This window comes from Xenopus tropicalis, chromosome 5 (assembly GCF_000004195.4).
Source record: "Xenopus tropicalis strain Nigerian chromosome 5, UCB_Xtro_10.0, whole genome shotgun sequence".
Lineage (NCBI taxonomy): Eukaryota > Metazoa > Chordata > Amphibia > Anura > Pipidae > Xenopus > Xenopus tropicalis.
The window spans coordinates 3012710-3035926 of NC_030681.2; the positions used below are offsets into that span (position 1 = coordinate 3012710).

A 23217-nucleotide genomic window follows, 5' to 3' on the forward strand; every position below is an offset into this window, starting at 1 on the left:
GGCACTTACCCCTGTATAGCCCTACCCCTGTATAGCCCTGCACTTACCCCCTGTATAGCCCGGGCACTTACCCCCTGTATAGCCCGGCCCTTACCCCCTGTATAGCCCGGCCCTTACCCCCTGTATAGCCCGGCCCTTACCCCCTGTATAGCCCGGCCCTTACCCCCTGTATAGCCCGGCCCTTACCCCTGTATAGCCCGGCCCTTACCCCCTGTATAGCCCGGCACTTACCCCCTGTATAGCCCGGCCCTTACCCCCTGTATAGCCCGGCCCCTTACCCCCTGTATAGCCCTGCACTTACCCCCTGTATAGCCCTGCACTTACCCCCTGTATAGCCCTGCACTTACCCCCTGTATAGCCCGGCACTTACCCCCTGTATAGCCCGGCCCTTACCCCCTGTATAGCCCGGCCCTTACCCCCTGTATAGCCCGGCCCTTACCCCCTGTATAGCCCGGCCCTTACCCCCTGTATAGCCCGGCCCTTACCCCCTGTATAGCCCGGCCCTTACCCCCTGTATAGCCCGGCCCTTACCCCCTGTATAGCCCGGCACTTACCCCCTGTATAGCCCTTACCCCCTGTATAGCCCTGCACTTACCCCCTGTATAGCCCGGCACTTACCCCCTGTATAGCCCGGCACTTACCCCCTGTATAGCCCGGCACTTACCCCCTGTATAGCCCGGCACTTACCCCCTGTATAGCCCTTACCCCCTGTATAGCCCTGCACTTACCCCCTGTATAGCCCGGCCCTTACCCCCTGTATAGCCCGGCCCTTACCCCCCTGTATAGCCCGGCCCTTACCCCCCTGTATAGCCCGGCCCTTACCCCCTTGTATAGCCCGGCCCTTACCCCCTGTATAGCCCGGCCCTTACCCCCTGTATAGCCCGGCCCTTACCCCCTGTATAGCCCGGCCCTTACCCCCTGTATAGCCCGGCCCTTACCCCCTGTATAAGCCCGGCACTTACCCCCTGTATAGCCCGGCACTTACCCCTGTATAGCCCGGCACTTACCCCCTGTATAGCCCTGCACTTACCCCCTGTATAGCCCGGCACTTACCCCCTGTATAGCCCCGGCACTTACCCCCTGTATAGCCCTGCACTTACCCCCTGTATAGCCCGGCACTTACCCCCTGTATAGCCCGGCACTTACCCCCTGTATAGCCCGGCCCTTACCCCCTGTATAGCCCGGCCCTTACCCCCTGTATAGCCCGGCCCTTACCCCCTGTATAGCCCGGCCCTTACCCCCTGTATAAGCCCGGCCCTTACCCCCTGTATAGCTCGGCCCTTACCCCCTGTATAGCCCGGCCCTTACCCCCTGTATAGCCCGGCCCTTACCCCCTGTATAGCCCGGCCCTTACCCCCTGTATAGCCCGGCCCTTACCCCTGTATAGCCCGGCCCTTACCCCCTGTATAGCCCGGCCCTTACCCCCTGTATAGCCCGGCCCTTACCCCCTGTATAGCCCGGCCCTTACCCCCTGTATAGCCCGGCCCTTACCCCCTGTATAGCCCTGCACTTACCCCCTGTATAGCCCTGCACTTACCCCCTGTATAGCCCTTACCCCCTGTATAGCCCCGTCACTTACCCCCTGTATAGCCCGTCACTTACCCCCTGTATAGCCCGTCACTTACCCCCTGTATAGCCCGTCACTTACCCCCTGTATAGCCCTGCACTTACCCCCTGTATAGCCCTGCACTTACCCCCTGTATAGCCCTGCACTTACCCCCTGTATAGCCCGGCACTTACCCCCTGTATAGCCCGGCACTTACCCCCTGTATAGCCCTGCACTTACCCCCTGTATAGCCCTTGCACTTACCCCCTGTATAGCCCTGCACTTACCCCCTGTATAGCCCTGCACTTACCCCCTGTATAGCCCTGCACTTACCCCCTGTATAGCCCTGCACTTACCCCCTGTATAGCCCTGCACTTACCCCCTGTATAGCCCGTCACTTACCCCCTAGGGCTACCCCTATAGCCCGGCACTTACCCCCTGTATAGCCCGGCACTTACCCCCCTGTATAGCCCGTCACTTACCCCCTGTATAGCCGCACTTACCCCCTGTATAGCCCGGCACTTACCCCCTGTATAGCCCGTCACTTACCCCCTGTATAGCCCGTCACTTACCCCTGTATAGCCCGCACTTACCCCCTGTATAGCCCGGCACTTACCCCCTGTATAGCCCGGCACTTACCCCCTGTATAGCCCGGCACTTACCCCCTGTATAGCCCTGCACTTACCCCTGTATAGCCCTGCCCATACCCCCTGTATAGCCCGGCACTTACCCCCTGTATAGCCCGGCACTTACCCCCTGTATAGCCCGGCACTTACCCCCTGTATAGCCCGGCACTTACCCCCTGTATAGCCCGGCACTTACCCCCTGTATAGCCCGGCACTTACCCCCTGTATAGCCCGGCACTTACCCCCTGTATAGCCCGGCACTTACCCCCTGTATAGCCCGGCACTTACCCCCTGTATAGCCCGGCACTTACCCCCTGTATAGCCCGGCACTTACCCCCTGTATAGCCCGGCACTTACCCCCTGTATAGCCCGGCACTTACCCCCTGTATAGCCTGTCACTTACCCCCTGTATAGCCTGTCACTTACCCCCTGTATAGCCCTTACCCCTGTATAGCCCGGCACTTACCCCTGTATAGCCCTGCCCTTACCCCCTGTATAGCCCTGCCCTTACCCCCTGTATAGCCCTGCCCTTACCCCCTGTATAGCCCTGCCCATACCCCCTGTATAGCCCTGCCCATACCCCCTGTATAGCCCTGCCCATACCCCCTGTATAGCCCTGCCCATACCCCCTGTATAGCCCTGCCCATACCCCTGTATAGCCTGTCACTTACCCCCTGTATAGCCCTGCCCTTACCCCCTGTATAGCCCTGCCCTTACCCCCTGTATAGCCCCTGCACTTACCCCCTGTATAGCCCTGCACTTACCCCCTGTATAGCCCTGCACTTACCCCCTGTATAGCCCGGCACTTACCCCCTGTATAGCCCTGCCCATACCCCCTGTATAGCCCTGCACTTACCCCCTGTATAGCCCTGCCCATACCCCCTGTATAGCCCTGCCCATACCCCCTGTATAGCCCTGCCCATACCCCCTGTATAGCCCTGCCCATACCCCCTGTATAGCCCTGCACTTACCCCCTGTATAGCCCTGCACTTACCCCCTGTATAGCCTGTCACTTACCCCCTGTATAGCCCTGCCCTTACCCCCTGTATAGCCCTGCCCATACCCCTGTATAGCCCTGCCCATACCCCCTGTATAGCCCTGCACTTACCCCTGTATAGCCCTGCACTTACCCCCTGTATAGCCTGTCACTTACCCCCTGTATAGCCTGTCACTTACCCCCTGTATAGCCCGGCCCTTACCCCCTGTATAGCCCTGCCCTTACCCCCTGTATAGCCCTTACCCCCTGTATAGCCCTTACCCCCTGTATAGCCCGGCCCTTACCCCCTGTATAGCCCTTACCCCCTGTATAGCCCTTACCCCCTGTATAGCCCGGCACTTACCCCCTGTATAGCCCTTACCCCCTGTATAGCCCGGCACTTACCCCCTGTATAGCCCGGCACTTACCCCCTGTATAGCCCGGCACTTACCCCCTGTATAGCCTGTCACTTACCCCCTGTATAGCCCGTCACTTACCCCCTGTATAGCCCGGCACTTACCCCCTGTATAGCCCTTACCCCTGTATAGCCCGGCACTTACCCCTGTATAGCCCTGCCCTTACCCCCTGTATAGCCCTGCCCTTACCCCCTGTATAGCCCTGCCCTTACCCCCTGTATAGCCCTGCCCATACCCCCTGTATAGCCCTGCCCATACCCCCTGTATAGCCCTGCCCATACCCCCTGTATAGCCCTGCCCATACCCCCTGTATAGCCCTGCCCATACCCCCTGTATAGCCTGTCACTTACCCCCTGTATAGCCCTGCCCTTACCCCCTGTATAGCCTGTCACTTACCCCCTGTATAGCCTGTCACTTACCCCCTGTATAGCCCGGCACTTACCCCCTGTATAGCCCTTACCCCTGTATAGCCCGGCACTTACCCCTGTATAGCCCTGCCCTTACCCCTGTATAGCCCTGCCCTTACCCCCTGTATAGCCCTGCCCTTACCCCCTGTATAGCCCTGCCCATACCCCCTGTATAGCCCTGCCCATACCCCCTGTATAGCCCTGCCCATACCCCCTGTATAGCCCTGCCCATACCCCCTGTATAGCCCTGCCCATACCCCCTGTATAGCCCTGCCCATACCCCCTGTATAGCCCTGCCCATACCCCCTGTATAGCCTGTCACTTACCCCCTGTATAGCCCTGCCCTTACCCCCTGTATAGCCCTGCCCTTACCCCCTGTATAGCCCTGCACTTACCCCCTGTATAGCCCTGCACTTACCCCCTGTATAGCCCTGCACTTACCCCCTGTATAGCCCGGCACTTACCCCCTGTATAGCCCTGCCCATACCCCCTGTATAGCCCTGCACTTACCCCCTGTATAGCCCTGCCCATACCCCCTGTATAGCCCTGCCCATACCCCCTGTATAGCCCTGCCCATACCCCCTGTATAGCCCTGCCCATACCCCCTGTATAGCCCTGCACTTACCCCCTGTATAGCCCTGCACTTACCCCCTGTATAGCCTGTCACTTACCCCCTGTATAGCCCTGCCCTTACCCCCTGTATAGCCCTGCCCTTACCCCCTGTATAGCCCTGCCCATACCCCCTGTATAGCCCTGCACTTACCCCCTGTATAGCCCTGCACTTACCCCCTGTATAGCCTGTCACTTACCCCCTGTATAGCCTGTCACTTACCCCCTGTATAGCCCGGCCCTTACCCCCTGTATAGCCCTGCCCTTACCCCCTGTATAGCCCTTACCCCCTGTATAGCCCTTACCCCCTGTATAGCCCGGCCCTTACCCCCTGTATAGCCCTTACCCCCTGTATAGCCCTTACCCCCTGTATAGCCCGGCACTTACCCCCTGTATAGCCCTTACCCCCTGTATAGCCCGGCACTTACCCCCTGTATAGCCCGGCACTTACCCCCTGTATAGCCTGTCACTTACCCCCTGTATAGCCTGTCACTTACCCCCTGTATAGCCCGGCACTTACCCCCTGTATAGCCCTTACCCCTGTATAGCCCGGCACTTACCCCTGTATAGCCCTGCCCTTACCCCCTGTATAGCCCTGCCCTTACCCCCTGTATAGCCCTGCCCTTACCCCCTGTATAGCCCTGCCCATACCCCCTGTATAGCCCTGCCCATACCCCCTGTATAGCCCTGCCCATACCCCCTGTATAGCCCTGCCCATACCCCCTGTATAGCCCTGCCCATACCCCCTGTATAGCCTGTCACTTACCCCCTGTATAGCCCTGCCCTTACCCCCTGTATAGCCCTGCCCTTACCCCCTGTATAGCCCTGCACTTACCCCCTGTATAGCCCTGCACTTACCCCTGTATAGCCCTGCACTTACCCCCTGTATAGCCCGGCACTTACCCCCTGTATAGCCCTGCCCATACCCCCTGTATAGCCCTGCACTTACCCCCTGTATAGCCCTGCCCATACCCCCTGTATAGCCCTGCCCATACCCCCTGTATAGCCCTGCCCATACCCCCTGTATAGCCCTGCCCATACCCCCTGTATAGCCCTGCACTTACCCCCTGTATAGCCCTGCACTTACCCCCTGTATAGCCTGTCACTTACCCCCTGTATAGCCCTGCCCTTACCCCCTGTATAGCCCTGCCCTTACCCCCTGTATAGCCCTGCCCATACCCCCTGTATAGCCCTGCACTTACCCCCTGTATAGCCCTGCACTTACCCCCTGTATAGCCCTGCACTTACCCCCTGTATAGCCTGTCACTTACCCCCTGTATAGCCTGTCACTTACCCCCTGTATAGCCCGGCCCTTACCCCCTGTATAGCCCTGCCCTTACCCCCTGTATAGCCCTTACCCCCTGTATAGCCCTTACCCCCTGTATAGCCCGGCCCTTACCCCCTGTATAGCCCTTACCCCCTGTATAGCCCGGCACTTACCCCCTGTATAGCCCTTACCCCCTGTATAGCCGGCACTTACCCCCTGTATAGCCCTTACCCCCTGTATAGCCCGGCACTTACCCCCTGTATAGCCCGGCACATACCCCCTGTATAGCCCTTACCCCCTGTATAGCCCTGCACTTACCCCCTGTATAGCCCTGCACTTACCCCCTGTATAGCCCTGCACTTACCCCCTGTATAGCCCTGCACTTACCCCCTGTATAGCCCTGCACTTACCCCCTGTATAGCCCGGCCCTTACCCCCTGTATAGCCCGGCCCTTACCCCCTGTATAGCCCGGCCCTTACCCCCTGTATAGCCCGGCCCTTACCCCCTGTATAGCCCGGCCCTTACCCCCTGTATAGCCCGGCCCTTACCCCCTGTATAGCCCGGCCCTTACCCCCTGTATAGCCCGGCCCTTACCCCCTGTATAGCCCGGCCCTTACCCCCTGTATAGCCCCGGCACTTACCCCCTGTATAGCCTGTCACTTACCCCCTGTATAGCCTGTCACTTACCCCCTGTATAGCCTGTCACTTACCCCCTGTATAGCCTGTCACTTACCCCCTGTATAGCCCGGCACTTACCCCCTGTATAGCCCTTACCCCTGTATAGCCCGGCACTTACCCCTGTATAGCCCTGCCCTTACCCCCTGTATAGCCCTGCCCTTACCCCCTGTATAGCCCTGCACTTACCCCCTGTATAGCCCTTACCCCCTGTATAGCCCTGCACTTACCCCCTGTATAGCCCTGCCCATACCCCCTGTATAGCCCTGCCCATACCCCCTGTATAGCCTGTCACTTACCCCCTGTATAGCCTGTCACTTACCCCCTGTATAGCCCTGCCCTTACCCCCGGTATAGCCCTGCACTTACCCCCTGTATAGCCCGGCACTTACCCCCTGTATAGCCCTGCCCATACCCCCTGTATAGCCCTGCCCATACCCCCTGTATAGCCCTGCCCATACCCCCTGTATAGCCCTGCCCATACCCCCTGTATAGCCCTGCCCATACCCCCTGTATAGCCCTGCACTTACCCCCTGTATAGCCTGTCACTTACCCCCTGTATAGCCTGTCACTTACCCCCTGTATAGCCTGTCACTTACCCCCTGTATAGCCCGGCACTTACCCCCTGTATAGCCCTGCCCTTACCCCCTGTATAGCCCTTACCCCCTGTATAGCCCTTACCCCCTGTATAGCCCTTACCCCCTGTATAGCCCGGCCCTTACCCCCTGTATAGCCCTTACCCCCTGTATAGCCCTTACCCCCTGTATAGCCCGGCACTTACCCCCTGTATAGCCCTTACCCCCTGTATAGCCCGGCACTTACCCCCTGTATAGCCCTTACCCCCTGTATAGCCCGGCACTTACCCCCTGTATAGCCCGGCACATACCCCCTGTATAGCCCTTACCCCCTGTATAGCCCAGCACTTACCCCCTGTATAGCCCTGCACTTACCCCCTGTATAGCCCTGCACTTACCCCCTGTATAGCCCGGCCTTACCCCCTGTATAGCCCGGCCCTTACCCCCTGTATAGCCCGGCCCTTACCCCCTGTATAGCCCGGCCCTTACCCCCTGTATAGCCCGGCCCTTACCCCCTGTATAGCCCGGCCCTTACCCCCTGTATAGCCCGGCCCTTACCCCCTGTATAGCCCGGCCCTTACCCCCTGTATAGCCCGGCCCTTACCCCCTGTATAGCCCGGCCCTTACCCCCTGTATAGCCCGGCACTTACCCCCTGTATAGCCCGTCACTTACCCCCTGTATAGCCTGTCACTTACCCCCTGTATAGCCCGGCACTTACCCCCTGTATAGCCCTTACCCCTGTATAGCCCGGCACTTACCCCTGTATAGCCCTGCCCTTACCCCCTGTATAGCCCTGCCCTTACCCCCTGTATAGCCCTGCACTTACCCCCTGTATAGCCCTTACCCCCTGTATAGCCCTGCACTTACCCCCTGTATAGCCCTGCCATACCCCCTGTATAGCCCTGCCCATACCCCCTGTATAGCCCTGCCCATACCCCCTGTATAGCCTGTCACTTACCCCCTGTATAGCCTGTCACTTACCCCCTGTATAGCCCTGCCCTTACCCCCGGTATAGCCCTGCACTTACCCCCTGTATAGCCCGGCACTTACCCCCTGTATAGCCCTGCCCATACCCCCTGTATAGCCCTGCACTTACCCCCTGTATAGCCCTGCCCATACCCCCTGTATAGCCCTGCCCATACCCCCTGTATAGCCCTGCACTTACCCCCTGTATAGCCTGTCACTTACCCCCTGTATAGCCTGTCACTTACCCCCTGTATAGCCCTGCCCTTACCCCCTGTATAGCCCTGCCCTTACCCCCTGTATAGCCCTGCCCTTACCCCCTGTATAGCCCTGCACTTACCCCCTGTATAGCCCTGCCCATACCCCCTGTATAGCCCTGCCCATACCCCCTGTATAGCCCTGCACTTACCCCCTGTTTAGCCCTGCACTTACCCCCTGTATAGCCCTGCACTTACCCCCTGTATAGCCTGTCACTTACCCCCTGTATAGCCCGTCACTTACCCCCTGTATAGCCCGGCACTTACCCCCTGTATAGCCCTGCCCTTACCCCCTGTATAGCCCTTACCCCCTGTATAGCCCGGCCCTTACCCCCTGTATAGCCCGGCCCTTACCCCCTGTATAGCCCTTACCCCCTGTATAGCCCTTACCCCCTGTATAGCCCGGCACTTACCCCCTGTATAGCCCTTACCCCCTGTATAGCCCTGCCCATACCCCCTGTATAGCCCTGCACTTACCCCCTGTATAGCCCTGCACTTACCCCCTGTATAGCCCTGCACTTACCCCCTGTATAGCCTGTCACTTACCCCCTGTATAGCCTGTCACTTACCCCCTGTATAGCCTGTCACTTACCCCCTGTATAGCCTGTCACTTACCTCCTGTATAGCCCGGCACTTACCCCCTGTATAGCCCTTACCCCCTGTATAGCCCTGCACTTACCCCCTGTATAGCCCTGCACTTACCCCCTGTATAGCCCTGCACTTACCCCCTGTATAGCCCGGCCCTTACCCCCTGTATAGCCCGGCCCTTACCCCCTGTATAGCCCGGCACTTACCCCCTGTATAGCCCGGCCCTTACCCCCTGTATAGCCCGGCCCTTACCCCCTGTATAGCCCGGCCCTTACCCCCTGTATAGCCCGGCCCTTACCCCCTGTATAGCCCGGCCCTTACCCCCTGTATAGCCCTTACCCCCTGTATAGCCCGACACTTACCACCTGTATAGCCCGGCCCTTACCCCCTGTATAGCCCTTACCCCCTGTATAGCCCGGCACTTACCCCCTGTATAGCCCGGCACTTACCCCCTGTATAGCCCGGCCCTTACCCCCTGTATAGCCTGTCACTTACTACTTCAGGTTACCCATAACAATGGGGGTATGTAGCAGTTGTTAGTAGCCGGTCAGGCTGTGGGTTACACATAGTATCAGTAGGAGCCAGTAGCCCATAAGTAGTCGCACTGTATGTAGGGATGGTGTATATCATTGTCAGTACAGCAGCTCTGTGCATTATTAGTGCTAATAAAATAATGCCATTTTGAACAGGCTTTAGTTGCCCTTTAAAGCAGGCACATCCACTAAGTTACAGATAGAAGTCTGTACCACTCGCCCCACACATGAGCCCCCCCCGTTGGTTTATAATATCCGGGCGCAGAGCCGGCTGCATTGTGTGAGCGCCCCCCCCAGAGATGGACACAATGATTTACTGTTACATATTCCGCAGTTGGATTAAAGGGAACAATGTCACTTTATGTCCTATTTATTGGGAAGCGCCAGAATAACCCAAGCGCCTATCACTAAATTATACAGGGGCACTGGCAGGGGGGAAGATTTATGGTGTTGCGCCGCCAAAGGCTCCTTCATAAATCTCCCAGCCAATGGGCTGCAATCAGGCACCTCGCTAAGCATTCTGGGAAACTTGTGTGACTGAGGGAAAGAGATGTTCCTAAGATGCTAATGGGAGAGACCCCTGGGTTTATAGGGTTAGTTCCCCTTTAACTCGGTTAGGGCAGAGGGTGCATGTGTAGGGTACTAAGTGCCTGTTTAGCCAGCGCTGCCAGCCTGTACCCATACACACAGGGCGCCACAACCCCATATTAATTGGGATTAGTTCCCCTTTATAAAGCTGAAATGGTGTAATTAGCCCCGAGGTTTAGAGCAGCCATTAAAGTCGCCTTTGTTTTATTGGTTATTCCCTGTTACAGAGTAAAAGTATAGAGAGCCTGGCGGCTGCAACAGATGCACCATAAACTGTGTGTGCGCGCGGGGGGGGGGGGGTATAACGAGCTCGGGGGGGGTATAATGAGTGAGGGGTGTTAGTAAATAGCCACTTTATACTCGGCATCTGCTGGAGCTGCAAGCGGCTCTCTGCTCCATTATGTACATGCCTACCAATAATATCTGTATCCCCTCCTATCCTCAGGGCCAATCAGATTATGTATTACATATAGTACAGGAGGGGCAGGTATTACTGGGGGGGGGGCAGTTGCAGTGTGTATGGGATATAGTACAGGAGGGGCAGGTATTACTGGGGGGGGCAGTTGCAGTGTGTATGGGATATAGTACAGGAGGGGCAGGTATTACTGGGTGGGGGGCAGTTGCAGTGTGTATGGGATATAGTATGGGAGGGGCAGGTATTACTGGGTGGGGGGGCAGTTGCAGTGTGTATGGGATATAGTACAGGAGGGGCAGGTATTACTGGGTGGGGGGGCAGTTGCAGTGTGTATGGGATATAGTACAGGAGGGGGCAGGTATTACTGGGTGGGGGGCAGTTGCAGTGTGTATGGGATATAGTACAGGAGGGGCAGGTATTACTGGGGGGCAGTTGCAGTGTGTATGGGATATAGTACAGGAGGGGCAGGTATTACTGGGGGGGCAGTTGCAGTGTGTATGGGATATAGTACAGGAGGGGCAGGTATAACTGGGTGGGGGGGCAGTTGCAGTGTGTATGGGATATAGTACAGGAGGGGCAGGTATTACTGGGTGGGGGGCAGTTGCAGTGTGTATGGGATATAGTACAGGAGGGGCAGGTATTACTGGGTGGGGGGGCAGTTGCAGTGTGTATGGGATTTTAATACAGGAGGGGCAGGTATTACTGGGTGGGGGGGCAGTTGCAGTGTGTATGGGATTTTAATACAAGAGGGGCAGGTATTACTGGGTGGGGGGGCAGTTGCAGTGTGTATGGGATTTTAATACAGGAGGGGCAGGTATTACTGGGTGGGGGGCAGTTGCAGTGTGTATAGGATATAGTACAGGAGGGGCAGGTATTACTGGGTGGGGGGGGCAGTTGCAGTGTGTATGGGATTTAGTATGGGACTTTTTGTTTATATGCGTTACAGTCTCTGACTGTCTCTGGTCGTTATTACAGGCTGATTGGCTGCGGGACTGTTGGGAGATGGAACAGAAATTGGCTGAATTCCGAGCCAGGAGAGCGAAAGTTACTCCGGAGACTGACACCAGGGGGCGCTGTGAGACAAGAAGCTCAGTGGGGAGAGTCAGAGCCCACACACAGGCGGTGTTAGGGAAACTTCAGGGACTGTGTGAGAGATGGAAACCCAAATGGGGACAGGGGACCCCTGAAGCACCGACAGGCACCAGCGGGATACAGGTGAGCCTCACAGAGCAGTAGGGTTTGGCTGCCGGGGTCAGTGACCCCCATTTGAAAGCTTATCCTGAACCAAATAAACATAAGAAAAAAGCAATATAACAAAAGGTATCTGGGTACTGTCCTTCTTACATTTAGCCTCAATAAAAAATAGCAGGACAATAAGTTCTCCTGCAATGGAGTCATTAAGTAGAATGTGGTTTGAAAATCAATAGCCTCATATATTCCCCTATGGGCCCTAGGCAACACAATTCTACAATTCTATACAATTCTGTATATTGTAAGATTGTACAGCGCTGCGTGCCCTTGTGGCGCTTTATCAATAAAGTTATACATACCTGCTAATATGGTTTAGTTAAAGGGGAACTAAACCCCACTGCACGGCGCGGCTCAACCAAACGTTACTGGACTACAAATCCCAGAATAATGTAACATATAATGAAAGGTGAGGCATGCTGGGAGCTGTAGTCCAGCAACATCAGGGCTGTATTCTTAAAGCAATATTGCCCAATAAAACTTTCCCCCAATGAGAATCCCAGCTGATGTGAGTAAATCCGGCTCCCTGTTCTCTGTTCCTGCAATTGGAGTTGGGAGCAATAAGCACAGTTTCCCAGCACTGAACAAGTCTGTCCCTTTATCCCCATGTCTGATTCCTGTGCCATATAATGAGGGGAAAATGCCATCATTATCTCTATATGTAAGGTACCAGCAAGGGGCCTGACACAGTGCTGGGAATCAGCATTCTCATTGGTCACTTCTCTTGCACTTATAATCACATGTTGCTCAGTAGAAGGCTCATTGGGGAATTTCCTTGCATCTAGAATTACGGTTTTCGACAACTTCTATAGCAACACTAGGGGGCGCCGTGGGGCAGCGTTATGGTTGGGTTTACTTCCCCTTTAAAGTGACATGCTCTCTTTTCTAGGCCCCCCATGAGGGGAGCAGTAGCCCAGCGAGTGGGGGCGCTACAGAGCCTTCCTGCTATTCCCTATGGACAGTCACCCTGCTGCTGAAGTTCCTATTGTGGCTGGTTCTGCTCGGCCTGTTTGTAGAACTGGAATTCGGCCTGGCCTACTTTGTCCTCTCCCTGTTTTATTGGCTGTACGAAGGCACCCGGGGGCCCGGGGCCCGAAGGAAAGGAGAGAAAAGCGCGTATTCCGTCTTCAACCCGGGCTGTGAAGCGATAGAGGGAACGCTGACGGCCGAGCAGTTTGAGAGGGAACTGCAGTACCGACCAATGGCTGGGCTGTAGCCAACAGGGACCTGCTCTGGAATTAAAGGGAATATAAACCCTCAAGACAAATTAATTAATTTCCAGGCGGCTGTAGGCACTAAAATAACCAGCAGGTGGCGCTGGTGCTGCAAATTAATTATATTAGCAGCTTAAAGGGATAGGACCAATTATGTTGCTACTTAATTTACCCCTAATGGGTAAATCTTACTTTGGATTTTTCCTTCACTTAGAATTATACTTGGAAAATGCTCCGTAGCAGCAGGGCCACTGGGCGGCAGCCATTATTCCTGTGTCGGGTTCTTACTGGAGGAGTTTCAGCGTTTTCCACCTAAATTTATGGCTGCAATCTTTTTACAGCATTCGCCCCAAAGCGAAGGAACAGAAACATAAATCTAAAGTGCCAAGGCTCCTCCTCCTCCAGGAAGCCAACACAGGAACGGGTGCTGCCTGCGCCCCGCGGTGTGATGTACTGTGACTGACAGTTGTAAATCAGGGTGCCCATGTCACAAGGGGGGTTATTGGGGTACACTTGCGCCCTAATAAAGATGTTTTCACTCCCTGGATGTGACTAGTGAGAGTGTGATTGGGCAGCGACTGGGTCTCATTTGGGCCTCAGTGTATCATTAGGAGAAGCTGCAGTGTCCCATTTACTAACAAACACACTAAGGGTTAATCAGGGAGAGACCCCGACATTCCGCTCTTCTTCACTTGGCTGAGTTTCCATCTGATTATTTGCATGTGAGTGCGGAGCAGCGACCCCAGTATTCCCAGTTATGGGCTCCTGTCTGCCCTGCCCGCTGTGTATTATTAACCCCAAATGTACTGCCGCTTACTCTCGCTGTTCCTGCTGAATTGTGCTTAGTACAGGGGATTCCCATGTGCCATAGTTTTATAGTATCTCTCTGTACAGGCTATGGGCAAACTTAGGGGGCTGTTCCTGCTGAATTGTGCTTAGTACAGGGGATTCCCATGTGCCATAGTTTTATAGTATCTCTCTGTACAGGCTATGGGCAAACTTAGGGGGCTGTTCCTGCTGAATTGTGCTTAGTACAGGGGAATCCCTATGTGCCATAGTTGTATGGTATCTCTCTGTACAGGCTATGGGCAAACTTAGGGGGCTGTTCCTGCTGAATTGTGCTTAGTACAGCGGAATCCCTATGTGCCATAGTTTTATGGTATCTCTCTGTACAGGCTATGGGCAAACTTAGGGGGCTGTTCCTGCTGAATTGTGCTTAGTACAGCGGAATCCCTATGTGCCATAGTTTTATGGTATCTCTCTGTACAGGCTATGGGCAAACTTAGGAGGCTGTTCCTGCTGAATTGTGCTTAGTACAGGGGAATCCCTATGTGCCATAGTTTTATGGTATCTCTCTGTACAGGCTATGGGCAAACTTAGGGGGCTGTTCCTGCTGAATTGTGCTTAGTACAGTGGAATCACTATGCGGCCAATGTAATGTGCAGGGGGAGAGAGAATGATAATAGAAAGTTCTACCCGGTCCCTTCTGCCCCAGTTGGTCCTGAATTAGACTTTTTGTTTATCTTATTGATCTTTGGTTCTGACTTCCAAACTTCTACCCCTGGTTGCTAGAGTCATTAAGCCCTAGCAACCAGATTGCAATTCCAAGCTGTAGATCAAGGACAGTGTTGATTTTAGGGTGCTGTAACCCTTCATTGGAATAGCCATAGTAAATATTGCGCCTCATTACTGATCCCCAGGTTGGACCCCAGGATTAATTCACTGCTCCCCCAAATGGGGTCCCTAGACTTTCTGCGTTGCCCCAACCCCCCCATGGGTGGAAACCCCTCTCCCCAAACACCTGAATAAATAACCATAGAGACGAGACATGAGAAACCAGGAGAATGTTTATTTTGCAAGGGGGGGGGGGTTGCTCGTTATAGTAACCATCACAAGCATGAGTTTCCATGGCAACATGACATTAGCTTTGATCCATAGCAGCCCCCCAGGGGGAGGTTAATATCCCTGCAACGCTCACTTCCTGCAGAACAATCTCCTGAGCAGGAAGTGCCCTGTGCAGCAGACTATTGCCTCCCCCTGTTCCATTATGGGAATATAAATAGAAGCAGAGGCCTGTCGGCGCCAGAACATGCTCTTATTGTGGCAAAATAGCTCAGAATTTCACATTTTTCTCCCAAAATAGATTCTGTGACTGTACATTCCCAGCAGCAGCAAAAGGGTCAAGTAAAGTGTCTGCATATGGCTCATGGGGTAGCGCCCCCCCAGGGACACCTTGTGCCCCCCAGAGAGGTAATTATACAGATTAAAGGAGCCCCCTGAACTAAAAATGTTCCAAAAAATGTGAGACGCCCCCAAACTGCCCAGGCCATGTCTGTTACACCTAAGCACCTCCCTGTTTGGATAAGCCCCACCCATTTCATTCATGCAGGGGCTTTAGTGTAATAGGTTATATTTGTAGCCCCCCAACCCACCTCCCCCTGCCAATTCCCAGCATTCCCTCTGGGGCAGGATCCTGACTAATGTTCAGCTGGGGACCCTCGGGCAGCGCTGTGAGTGGGGTTGGTAACATGGCAGCTCCCACCCATCCGTAGTAACTTAAAGGTGGGAAATTGCTTTAATTACAATAATAATTAGGGGCGGAGCCTCCCCGCTACCCACAGAGGATCATGGGAGTCACAGGCAGGGTATTCTAGGCAAGTGGGATTTATTTATTGGGCCAATATGTAACTAGTGATGAACTAGAGACTGGGGGTCAGGAACGCTATTTGTTTCCCTTACAGCTTGGCCACGCCCACTGTCATCTGATAGGAGGATCTGTCATGTTGCCCCCTGCTCCAGGCTAGAGTCGTGCTGGGTATCACTGGGCTGTCTGTGCCTGACCCAAACCCCCGGGCCTAGACCTGCCCCACTTCTGCCCCAAACACTGTGTCAACCACATCGGGGCTCATTTATCAACACCGAGCAAATCTGCCCATGGGCAGTAACCCATAGCAACCAATCAGTGATTGGCTTTTTTCAGCCTGTTGCAGGTAGAACAATGAATACAACAACTTGATTGGTTGCCATAGGTTACTGCCCACAGGTAAATTTCCCCAGCATTGATAAATGACCCCCTACAAACCAAACTGGGGAGGAGAGCACTGTGGGAATTGTAGTTCTCAGCCAGTCTGCTTGTGGGATCCTCCATCCGGCACTATGAGGGGGGTGAATGAGTGTCAGCTCTGCAGGTTGCGCCCCCTGCTGGTTTTATAAAAACCCTTTGTCAGTGACAGTTTCGCTGCTTTTCTACATCAGATTTCCTTGGTTTTTTTGTGAAGAACTTTGATAAACTTTTTTAATTCCCATTTAAGATTCTTTGGTGAAATGAGAAAAAACACAATAATCACAGTTTTTGACCCCCAAATCCAAGATGTCTCCCTGCCCCTCATATGGTATAAAATGGCGGCGATTTGCAATAATTGCCCAAATGCGTTTCTGCAGTCTCTGCCGTAATTACCCTGTGGGAAAATTGTCTTAATGGGGCGCTTCAGCTTTAAATTAACTGTTTGTAGAGAATAATATACTGCCATTATTTGCAGTTGGTCTTCATTTTTGATTATTTATGGTTTTTGAATTGTTCAGCAGATCTCCAGTTTGGTATTTCAGCAGCTATCTGGTTGCTAGGGTCCAGATTACCCTAGCAACCAGGCAGGGGTGTGAATGAGAGACTGATGAGAAGATAATAGGGAGAGGCCTGAGTGGGAAGAGAAGGAATAAAAAGTAACAATAACAATAAAACTGGAGCCTCACAGAGCAATAGGGTTTGGCTGCCGGGGTCAGTGACCCCCATTTGAAAGCTGGAAAGAGTCAGAAGAAAAAGGCAAATAATTAAAAAAGAAATAATAAAGACCAATTGAAAAGCTGATGAGAATTATTAATTCTATAACATAAAAGGTGAACTGCCCCTTTAAATAAGGTCTGTTTCTCAGAAACGTGAAATTCAAAGCGAGGAATAGGGATTAATTGCAATGAGTTCCCACCAATAACCGCGCAGAAGCAGGCTCCGCCCACCCCCATATCATTACTTGGAAATGAACCCCCACAATGCAATGGATGGAGATAGACGTTTCCCCTATTTATTGTCCTTCTGACGCTCAAACATGGAACAGTCTCCTCGGCCCCCGGAACATTCTCCGACATTGCGCTCACTCAACATCAGCGGCCAATCAGTTTCTCTTAAATTCTCCCCCCAAAACTGGCCAATGTAGAGCAGTCTCTTGCTGGCATGAAGATATCTCACCCCTCACTGGTACCCCAAGGGGCGTCTCGCTGCCCCCCACGCTGACGTAGAACGTGAAGAAGTCTCTCGCCGACGCACAGAGGGGTCTCGCTGCCACACAGCAGTCTCTTTCGTGCCAAAGTGAGTCTCATAACAAAAAGTTGGACGGGAAATAAAAACGTATTTTCCCGCCGTGGATTCTGCGTCCAAGTTTTCCGCCACAAAGCAAAACCGTCACAATATTTGCCCCATGGAATCCCTGAGAAACTTTCCTCTCCGTGACAGTTCTTCATCCCATTGATCTCAGAGAGAGAGGGGGGGACCCCACACAATGAGAACATTGCGCCCCAAGAGACATGGGGGCGCCCCGCGTGAGTAATGAATGGACCTGGGTGCTTATGAAATCTCCGTTGGTGCCTCCTCGTGAAAGTGCCACCTTCATAAGCCGACTCTGCCCGGGGGTCCCCCGGTCTCCCCCAAAGGGACAGATTTAAACGCTGCTGCCCACGGTGACCCCACTGCTCAGACTGTTGGCCGGGAATTTGATCGGCTTCAGGCCGCTGTCTCTGTGGCTGTAGAAATGTTCCAGCCGCCATCGCTCCCATCGTCTCTGGAACTCGGTTTGGACCTGCCAATGGGGAGAGGGGGGTAAATGGACCCAGTTACAGAGCCGGCCCTCCTGCTCTAGAGCTCAGTGGAATGGGGAGAGGGGGGTAAATGGACCCAGTTAGAGAGCCGGCCCTCCTGCTATAGAGCTCAGTGGAATGGGGAGAGGGGGGTAAATGGACCCAGTTACAGAGCCGGCCCTCCTGCTCTAGAGCTCAGTGGAATGGGGAGAGGGGGGTAAATGGACCCAGTTAGAGAGCCGGCCCTCCTGCTATAGAGCTCAGTGGAATGGGGAGAGGGGGGTAAATGGACACAGAGCCGGCCCTCCTTCTATAGAGCTCAGTGGAATGGGGAGAGGGGGGTAAATGGACACAGAGCCGACCCTCCTGCTCTAGAGCTCAGTGGAATGGGGAGAGGGGGGTAAATGGACACAGAGCCGACCCTCCTGCTCTAGAGCTCAGTGGAATGGGGAGAGGGGGGTAAATGGACACAGAGCCGGCCTTCCTGCTATAGAGCTCAATGGAATGGCGAGAGGGGGGTAAATGGACACAGAGCCGGCCTTCCTGCTCTAGAGCTCAGTGGAATGGGGAGAGGGGGGTAAATGGACACAGAGCCGGCCTTCCTGCTCTAGAGCTCAGTGGAATGGGGAGAGGGGGGTAAATGGACACAGAGCCGGCCTTCCTGCTCTAGAGCTCAGTGGAATGGGGAGAGGGGGGTAAATGGACACAGAGCCGACCCTCCTGCTCTAGAGCTCAGTGGAATGGGGAGAGGGGGGTAAATGGACACAGAGCCGACCCTCCTGCTCTAGAGCTCAGTGGAATGGGGAGAGGGGGGTAAATGGACACAGAGCCGGCCTTCCTGCTCTAGAGCTCAGTGGAATGGGGAGAGGGGGGTAAATGGACACCGAGCCGACCCTCCTGCTCTAGAGCTCAGTGGAATGGGGAGAGGGGGGTAAATGGACACAGAGCCGGCCTTCCTGCTCTAGAGCTCAGTGGAATGGGGAGAGGGGGGTAAATGGACACAGAGCCGGCCTTCCTGCTCTAGAGCTCAGTGGAATGGGGAGAGGGGGGTAAATGGACACAGAGCCGACCCTCCTGCTCTAGAGCTCAGTGGAATGGGGAGAGGGGGGTAAATGGACACAGAGCCGGCCTTCCTGCTCTAGAGCTCAGTGGAATGGGGAGAGGGGGGTAAATGGACACAGAGCCGACCCTCCTGCTCTAGAGCTCAGTGGAATGGGGAGAGGGGGGTAAATGGACACAGAGCCGACCCTCCTGCTCTAGAGCTCAGTGGAATGGGGAGAGGGGGGTAAATGGACACAGAGCCGGCCTTCCTGCTATAGAGCTCAATGGAATGGCGAGAGGGGGGTAAATGGACACAGAGCCGGCCTTCCTGCTCTAGAGCTCAGTGGAATGGGGAGAGGGGGGTAAATGGACACAGAGCCGACCCTCCTGCTCTAGAGCTCAGTGGAATGGGGATAGGGGGGTAAATGGACCCAGTTAGAGAGCCGGCCCTCCTGCTATAGAGCTCAATGGAATGGGGAGAGGGGGGTAAATGGACACAGAGCCGGCCCTCCTGCTCTAGAGCTCAGTGGAATGGGGAGAGGGGGGTAAATGGACACAGCTGGCCCTCCTGCTCTAGAGCTCAATGGAGAGGGGGGGAAATGGACCCAGTTACTTAACTGCCCCTCCTGCTCTAGAGCTCAATGGAATGGGGAGAGGGGGGTAAACGAATACAGAGCCGGCCCTCCTGCTATAGAGCTTAATGGAATGGGGAGAGGGGGGTAAATGGACACAGAGCCGGCCTTCCTGCTCTAGAGCTCAGTGGAATGGGGAGAGGGGGGTAAATGGACACAGAGCCGACCCTCCTGCTATGGAGCTCAATGGAGAGAGGGGTAAATGGACCCAGTTACCTAACTGCCCCTCCTGTCCTAGAGCTCAATGGAATGGGGAGAGGGGGGTAAACGAATACAGAGCCGGCCCCATCTGCTATAGAGCTCAGTGAAATGGAAATAAATATTTAAGAACAGACCCAACAGATTAATTAATGGAATTGGTGAGGGGTACTTGGGCCATACTTGGAGTGGTGCCATATTGGGGTCCCCCCATGCACTCACCTCATTGTTGATAAAACAGTAAAGAATGGCGACCATCAGCCCCTGGGGAATGAGCAGAGACACTTCATTAGAGAGGAGATCTCATCATCAGCATAGGAAGGGGTTCTTTACTGTAAGAGCAGTCAGATTATGGGGTTCCCTACCAAGAGAGGGGAAATGAGTGATACATTGGGGGTGGGGAGGAAAGGGGATCTCACCATCAGCATAGGAAGGGGTTCCTTACTGTAAGGGCAGTCAGGTTATGGGATTCCCTACCCAGAGAGGGGGAATGAGTGATACATTGGGGGGGGGGGAGGGGATCTCACCATCAGCATAGGAAGGGGTTCCTTACTGTAAGGGCAGTCAGGTTATGGGGTTCCCTACCCAGAGAGGGGGAATGAGTGATACATTGGGGGTGGGGAGGAAAGGGGATCTCACCATCAGCATAGGAAGGGGTTCCTTACTGTAAGGGCAGTCAGGTTATGGGATTCCCTACCCAGAGAGGGGGAATGAGTGATACATTGGGGGTGGGGAGGAAAGGGGATCTCACCATCAGCATAGGAAGGGGTTCCTTACTGTAAGGGCAGTCAGGTTATGGGATTCCCTACCAAGAGAGGGGGAATGAGTGATTCATTGGGGGGGGGAGGAAAGGAGATCTCACCATCAGCATAGGAAGGGGCCCTTTAGAATAACTATTATTAATATAAATGGGGATTTTTCCTGTTTTGATCTTTTATACCCAGGCTCTCAAAATATTATGTAACGGTGAACTTCCCCTTTAATCTCCAGGCTTCAGTATAACATAAGGAGGAATATGATGGGTTGCGGGGGGGGGGGTGAGTGCAGGGCTGGCAGGGGCCCATAGTTAGTGCCATTGGCTTTGCCAGCAGTGACAATGGGCCGGGCACAAGTTCACAAGCTTCACCCCCCCCAGTGTAAGTGTTGGGCCCATCAGCCCCTCGAGCTCCATCTGCCGCCCCTAAATCACACGCACCGTCTGTCTGGCGCCAAATGGGAGGAGCAGAGTCGCTGAAAGGCATCATGGGAGGTACCACTGTGCCGCCTTTATGGTTTCCATGCCAACAGAACAACCAATAGTAAGAAGATAAAATGAATTGAATTCTATTCTGTCGGTTTCGATGCTCCGTACCTGGAAGGAGCTAAAGGACAACTCGAAGAAGAGCTTGATGTAGCGCAGCGCTCCCTTAGCGTGTTCGTCTGTGATAAATGCGAAGATGATCTCGTGGGTTCCCAACAGGGGGATCAGGGTCAGGGTGGACTTGGCCAACCTACAGTCATGGAGAGAAGAACAAGACTATCAGCAAGTTCTAGAAACTCCCAGCAAGCTTAGGGGCTGTTCCTGCTGAATTGTGCTTAGTACAGGGGAATCCCTATGTGCCATAGTTTTATGGTATCTCTCTGTACAGGCTATGAGCAAACTTAGGGGGCTGTTCCTGCTGAATTGTGCTTAGTACAGGGGAATCCCTATGTGCCATAGTTTTATGGTATCTCTCTGTACAGGCTATGAGCAAACTTAGGGGGCTGTTCCTGCTGAATTGTGCTTAGTACAGGGGAATCCCTATGTGCCATAGTTTTATGGTATCTCTCTGTACAGGCTATGAGCAAACTTAGGGGGCTGTTCCTGCTGAATTGTGCTTAGTACAGGGAATCCCAGTAGAAGAATGGGGAAGCTGTGTGGGGCAGACAGTAGCAGTATAAAGCTGTATATTCCCATATAAGTGCAGGGATAGTTTAGCTGACGTTGCTGTTCCGACTCCCCGCGCCCCAGAGTCTCACTAAGAAGCTAATTGGGCAGTAACTGCCGGCTCCCAGGATTCATTGCTGAGTGAGTGGCGGCTGCTGGAATACAAATGGCGCATTAATTGCACCCAGAGCGCCGCTCCCCCCGGGGGCCATTACGCCGGTCACTTAGTGCTGATGGAGCGGCGGCTGCGGGGCAGGGATGGAACGGGGGAAGGTTAATAAATACGGTGTTTATCTGCGGGAGAAGCTTATCTGTAATTACACTCGGCCCGGGATCCAATCCAATTGTTTCTTTTGTGTCAGATCTGGGGATACAGATATCCATCCGCCTCCGGCCAATCACATCCCTGAGATTCATTCCCTCAGATTTCTGCGCTTCCCTCCAAACCCTCTGTCTGTCTGTGTCTGTGTGTCTGTCTGTGTGTCTCTGTGTGTCTGTCTGTGTGTGTCTGTCTGTGTGTGTCTGTCTGTCTGTGTGTCTCTGTGTGTCTGTCTGTGTCTGTCTGTCTGTGTGTCTCTGTGTGTCTGTCTGTCTGTGTGTCTCTGTGTGTCTGTCTGTGTCTGTCTGTCTGTGTCTGTCTGTGTGTGTCTGTCTGTCTGTGTCTGTCTGTCTGTCTGTGTCTGTCTGTCTGTGTCTGTCTGTCTGTGTGTGTCTGTCTCTGTCTGTGTGTCTGTCTGTGTGTGTCTGTCTGTCTGTGTCTGTCTGTCTGTGTGTGTCTGTCTGTGTGTGTGTGTCTGTCTGTCTGTGTCTGTCTGTCTGTGTCTGTCTGTCTGTGTCTGTCTGTCTGTGTCTGTCTGTGTGTGTCTGTCTGTGTCTGTCTGTGTGTGTGTGTCTGTCTGTCTGTGTCTGTCTGTCTGTCTGTGTCTGTCTGTCTGTGTGTGTCTGTCTGTGTGTGTCTGTCTGTCTGTCTGTGTCTGTCTGTCTGTGTCTGTCTGTCTGTCTGTGTGTGTCTGTCTGTCTGTGTGTGTGTGTCTGTCTGTCTGTGTGTGTCTGTCTGTCTGTGTGTGTCTGTCTCTGTCTGTGTGTCTGTCTGTGTGTGTGTGTCTGTCTGTGTCTGTCTGTCTGTCTGTGTCTGTCTGTCTGTGTCTGTCTGTCTGTGTCTGTCTGTGTGTGTGTGTCTGTGTGTGTCTGTCTGTGTGTGTCTGTCTGTGTGTGTGTGTCTGTGTCTGTCTGTGTGTGTCTGTCTGTGTGTGTCTGTCTGTGTGTGTGTCTGTCTGTCTGTGTCTGTCTGTCTGTGTCTGTCTGTCTGTGTCTGTCTGTCTGTGTGTGTCTGTCTGTCTGTGTCTGTCTGTCTGTGTCTGTCTGTCTGTGTGTCTGTCTGTGTGTCTGTGTCTGTCTGTGTGTGTCTGTCTGTGTCTGTCTGTCTGTCTGTGTGTGTCTGTCTGTGTGTGTCTGTCTGTGTCTGTCTGTCTGTCTGTCTGTGTCTGTCTGTCTGTCTGTGTCTGTCTGTGTGTGTCTGTCTGTCTGTGTCTGTCTGTCTGTGTGTGTCTGTCTGTCTGTCTGTGTCTGTCTGTCTGTGTCTGTCTGTCTGTGTGTCTGTCTGTGTGTCTGTGTCTGTCTGTGTGTGTCTGTCTGTGTGTGTCTGTCTGTGTCTGTCTGTCTGTCTGTGTGTGTCTGTCTGTGTGTGTCTGT

At 54.1% G+C, this 23217-nt stretch overlaps 2 protein-coding genes across 2 annotated transcripts in view; one reads left to right on the plus strand and one right to left on the minus strand.

Annotated features, from left to right (window-relative positions):
- The window catches only part of saysd1 (SAYSVFN motif domain containing 1), a 35009-nt gene extending 21559 nt beyond the window's left edge, over window positions 1-13450 (plus strand). The window contains exons 2-3 of the mRNA XM_031902427.1: window positions 11417-11656; window positions 12579-13450. Coding sequence (XP_031758287.1) covers window positions 11417-11656; window positions 12579-12905 — 567 coding nt within the window. The 3' untranslated portion in view covers window positions 12906-13450. The remainder of the gene's footprint in view (window positions 1-11416; window positions 11657-12578) is intronic.
- Window positions 13451-15906: 2456 nt separating this feature from the next.
- The window catches only part of glp1r (glucagon like peptide 1 receptor), a 99679-nt gene continuing 92368 nt past the window's right edge, over window positions 15907-23217 (minus strand). Inside the window, exons 11-13 of the mRNA XM_031902204.1 lie at window positions 20971-21109; window positions 19842-19883; window positions 15907-17750 (exon numbers count right to left, since the gene is read on the minus strand). Of these exons, the coding sequence (XP_031758064.1) occupies window positions 17613-17750; window positions 19842-19883; window positions 20971-21109 (319 nt within the window). The 3' untranslated portion in view covers window positions 15907-17612. The remainder of the gene's footprint in view (window positions 17751-19841; window positions 19884-20970; window positions 21110-23217) is intronic.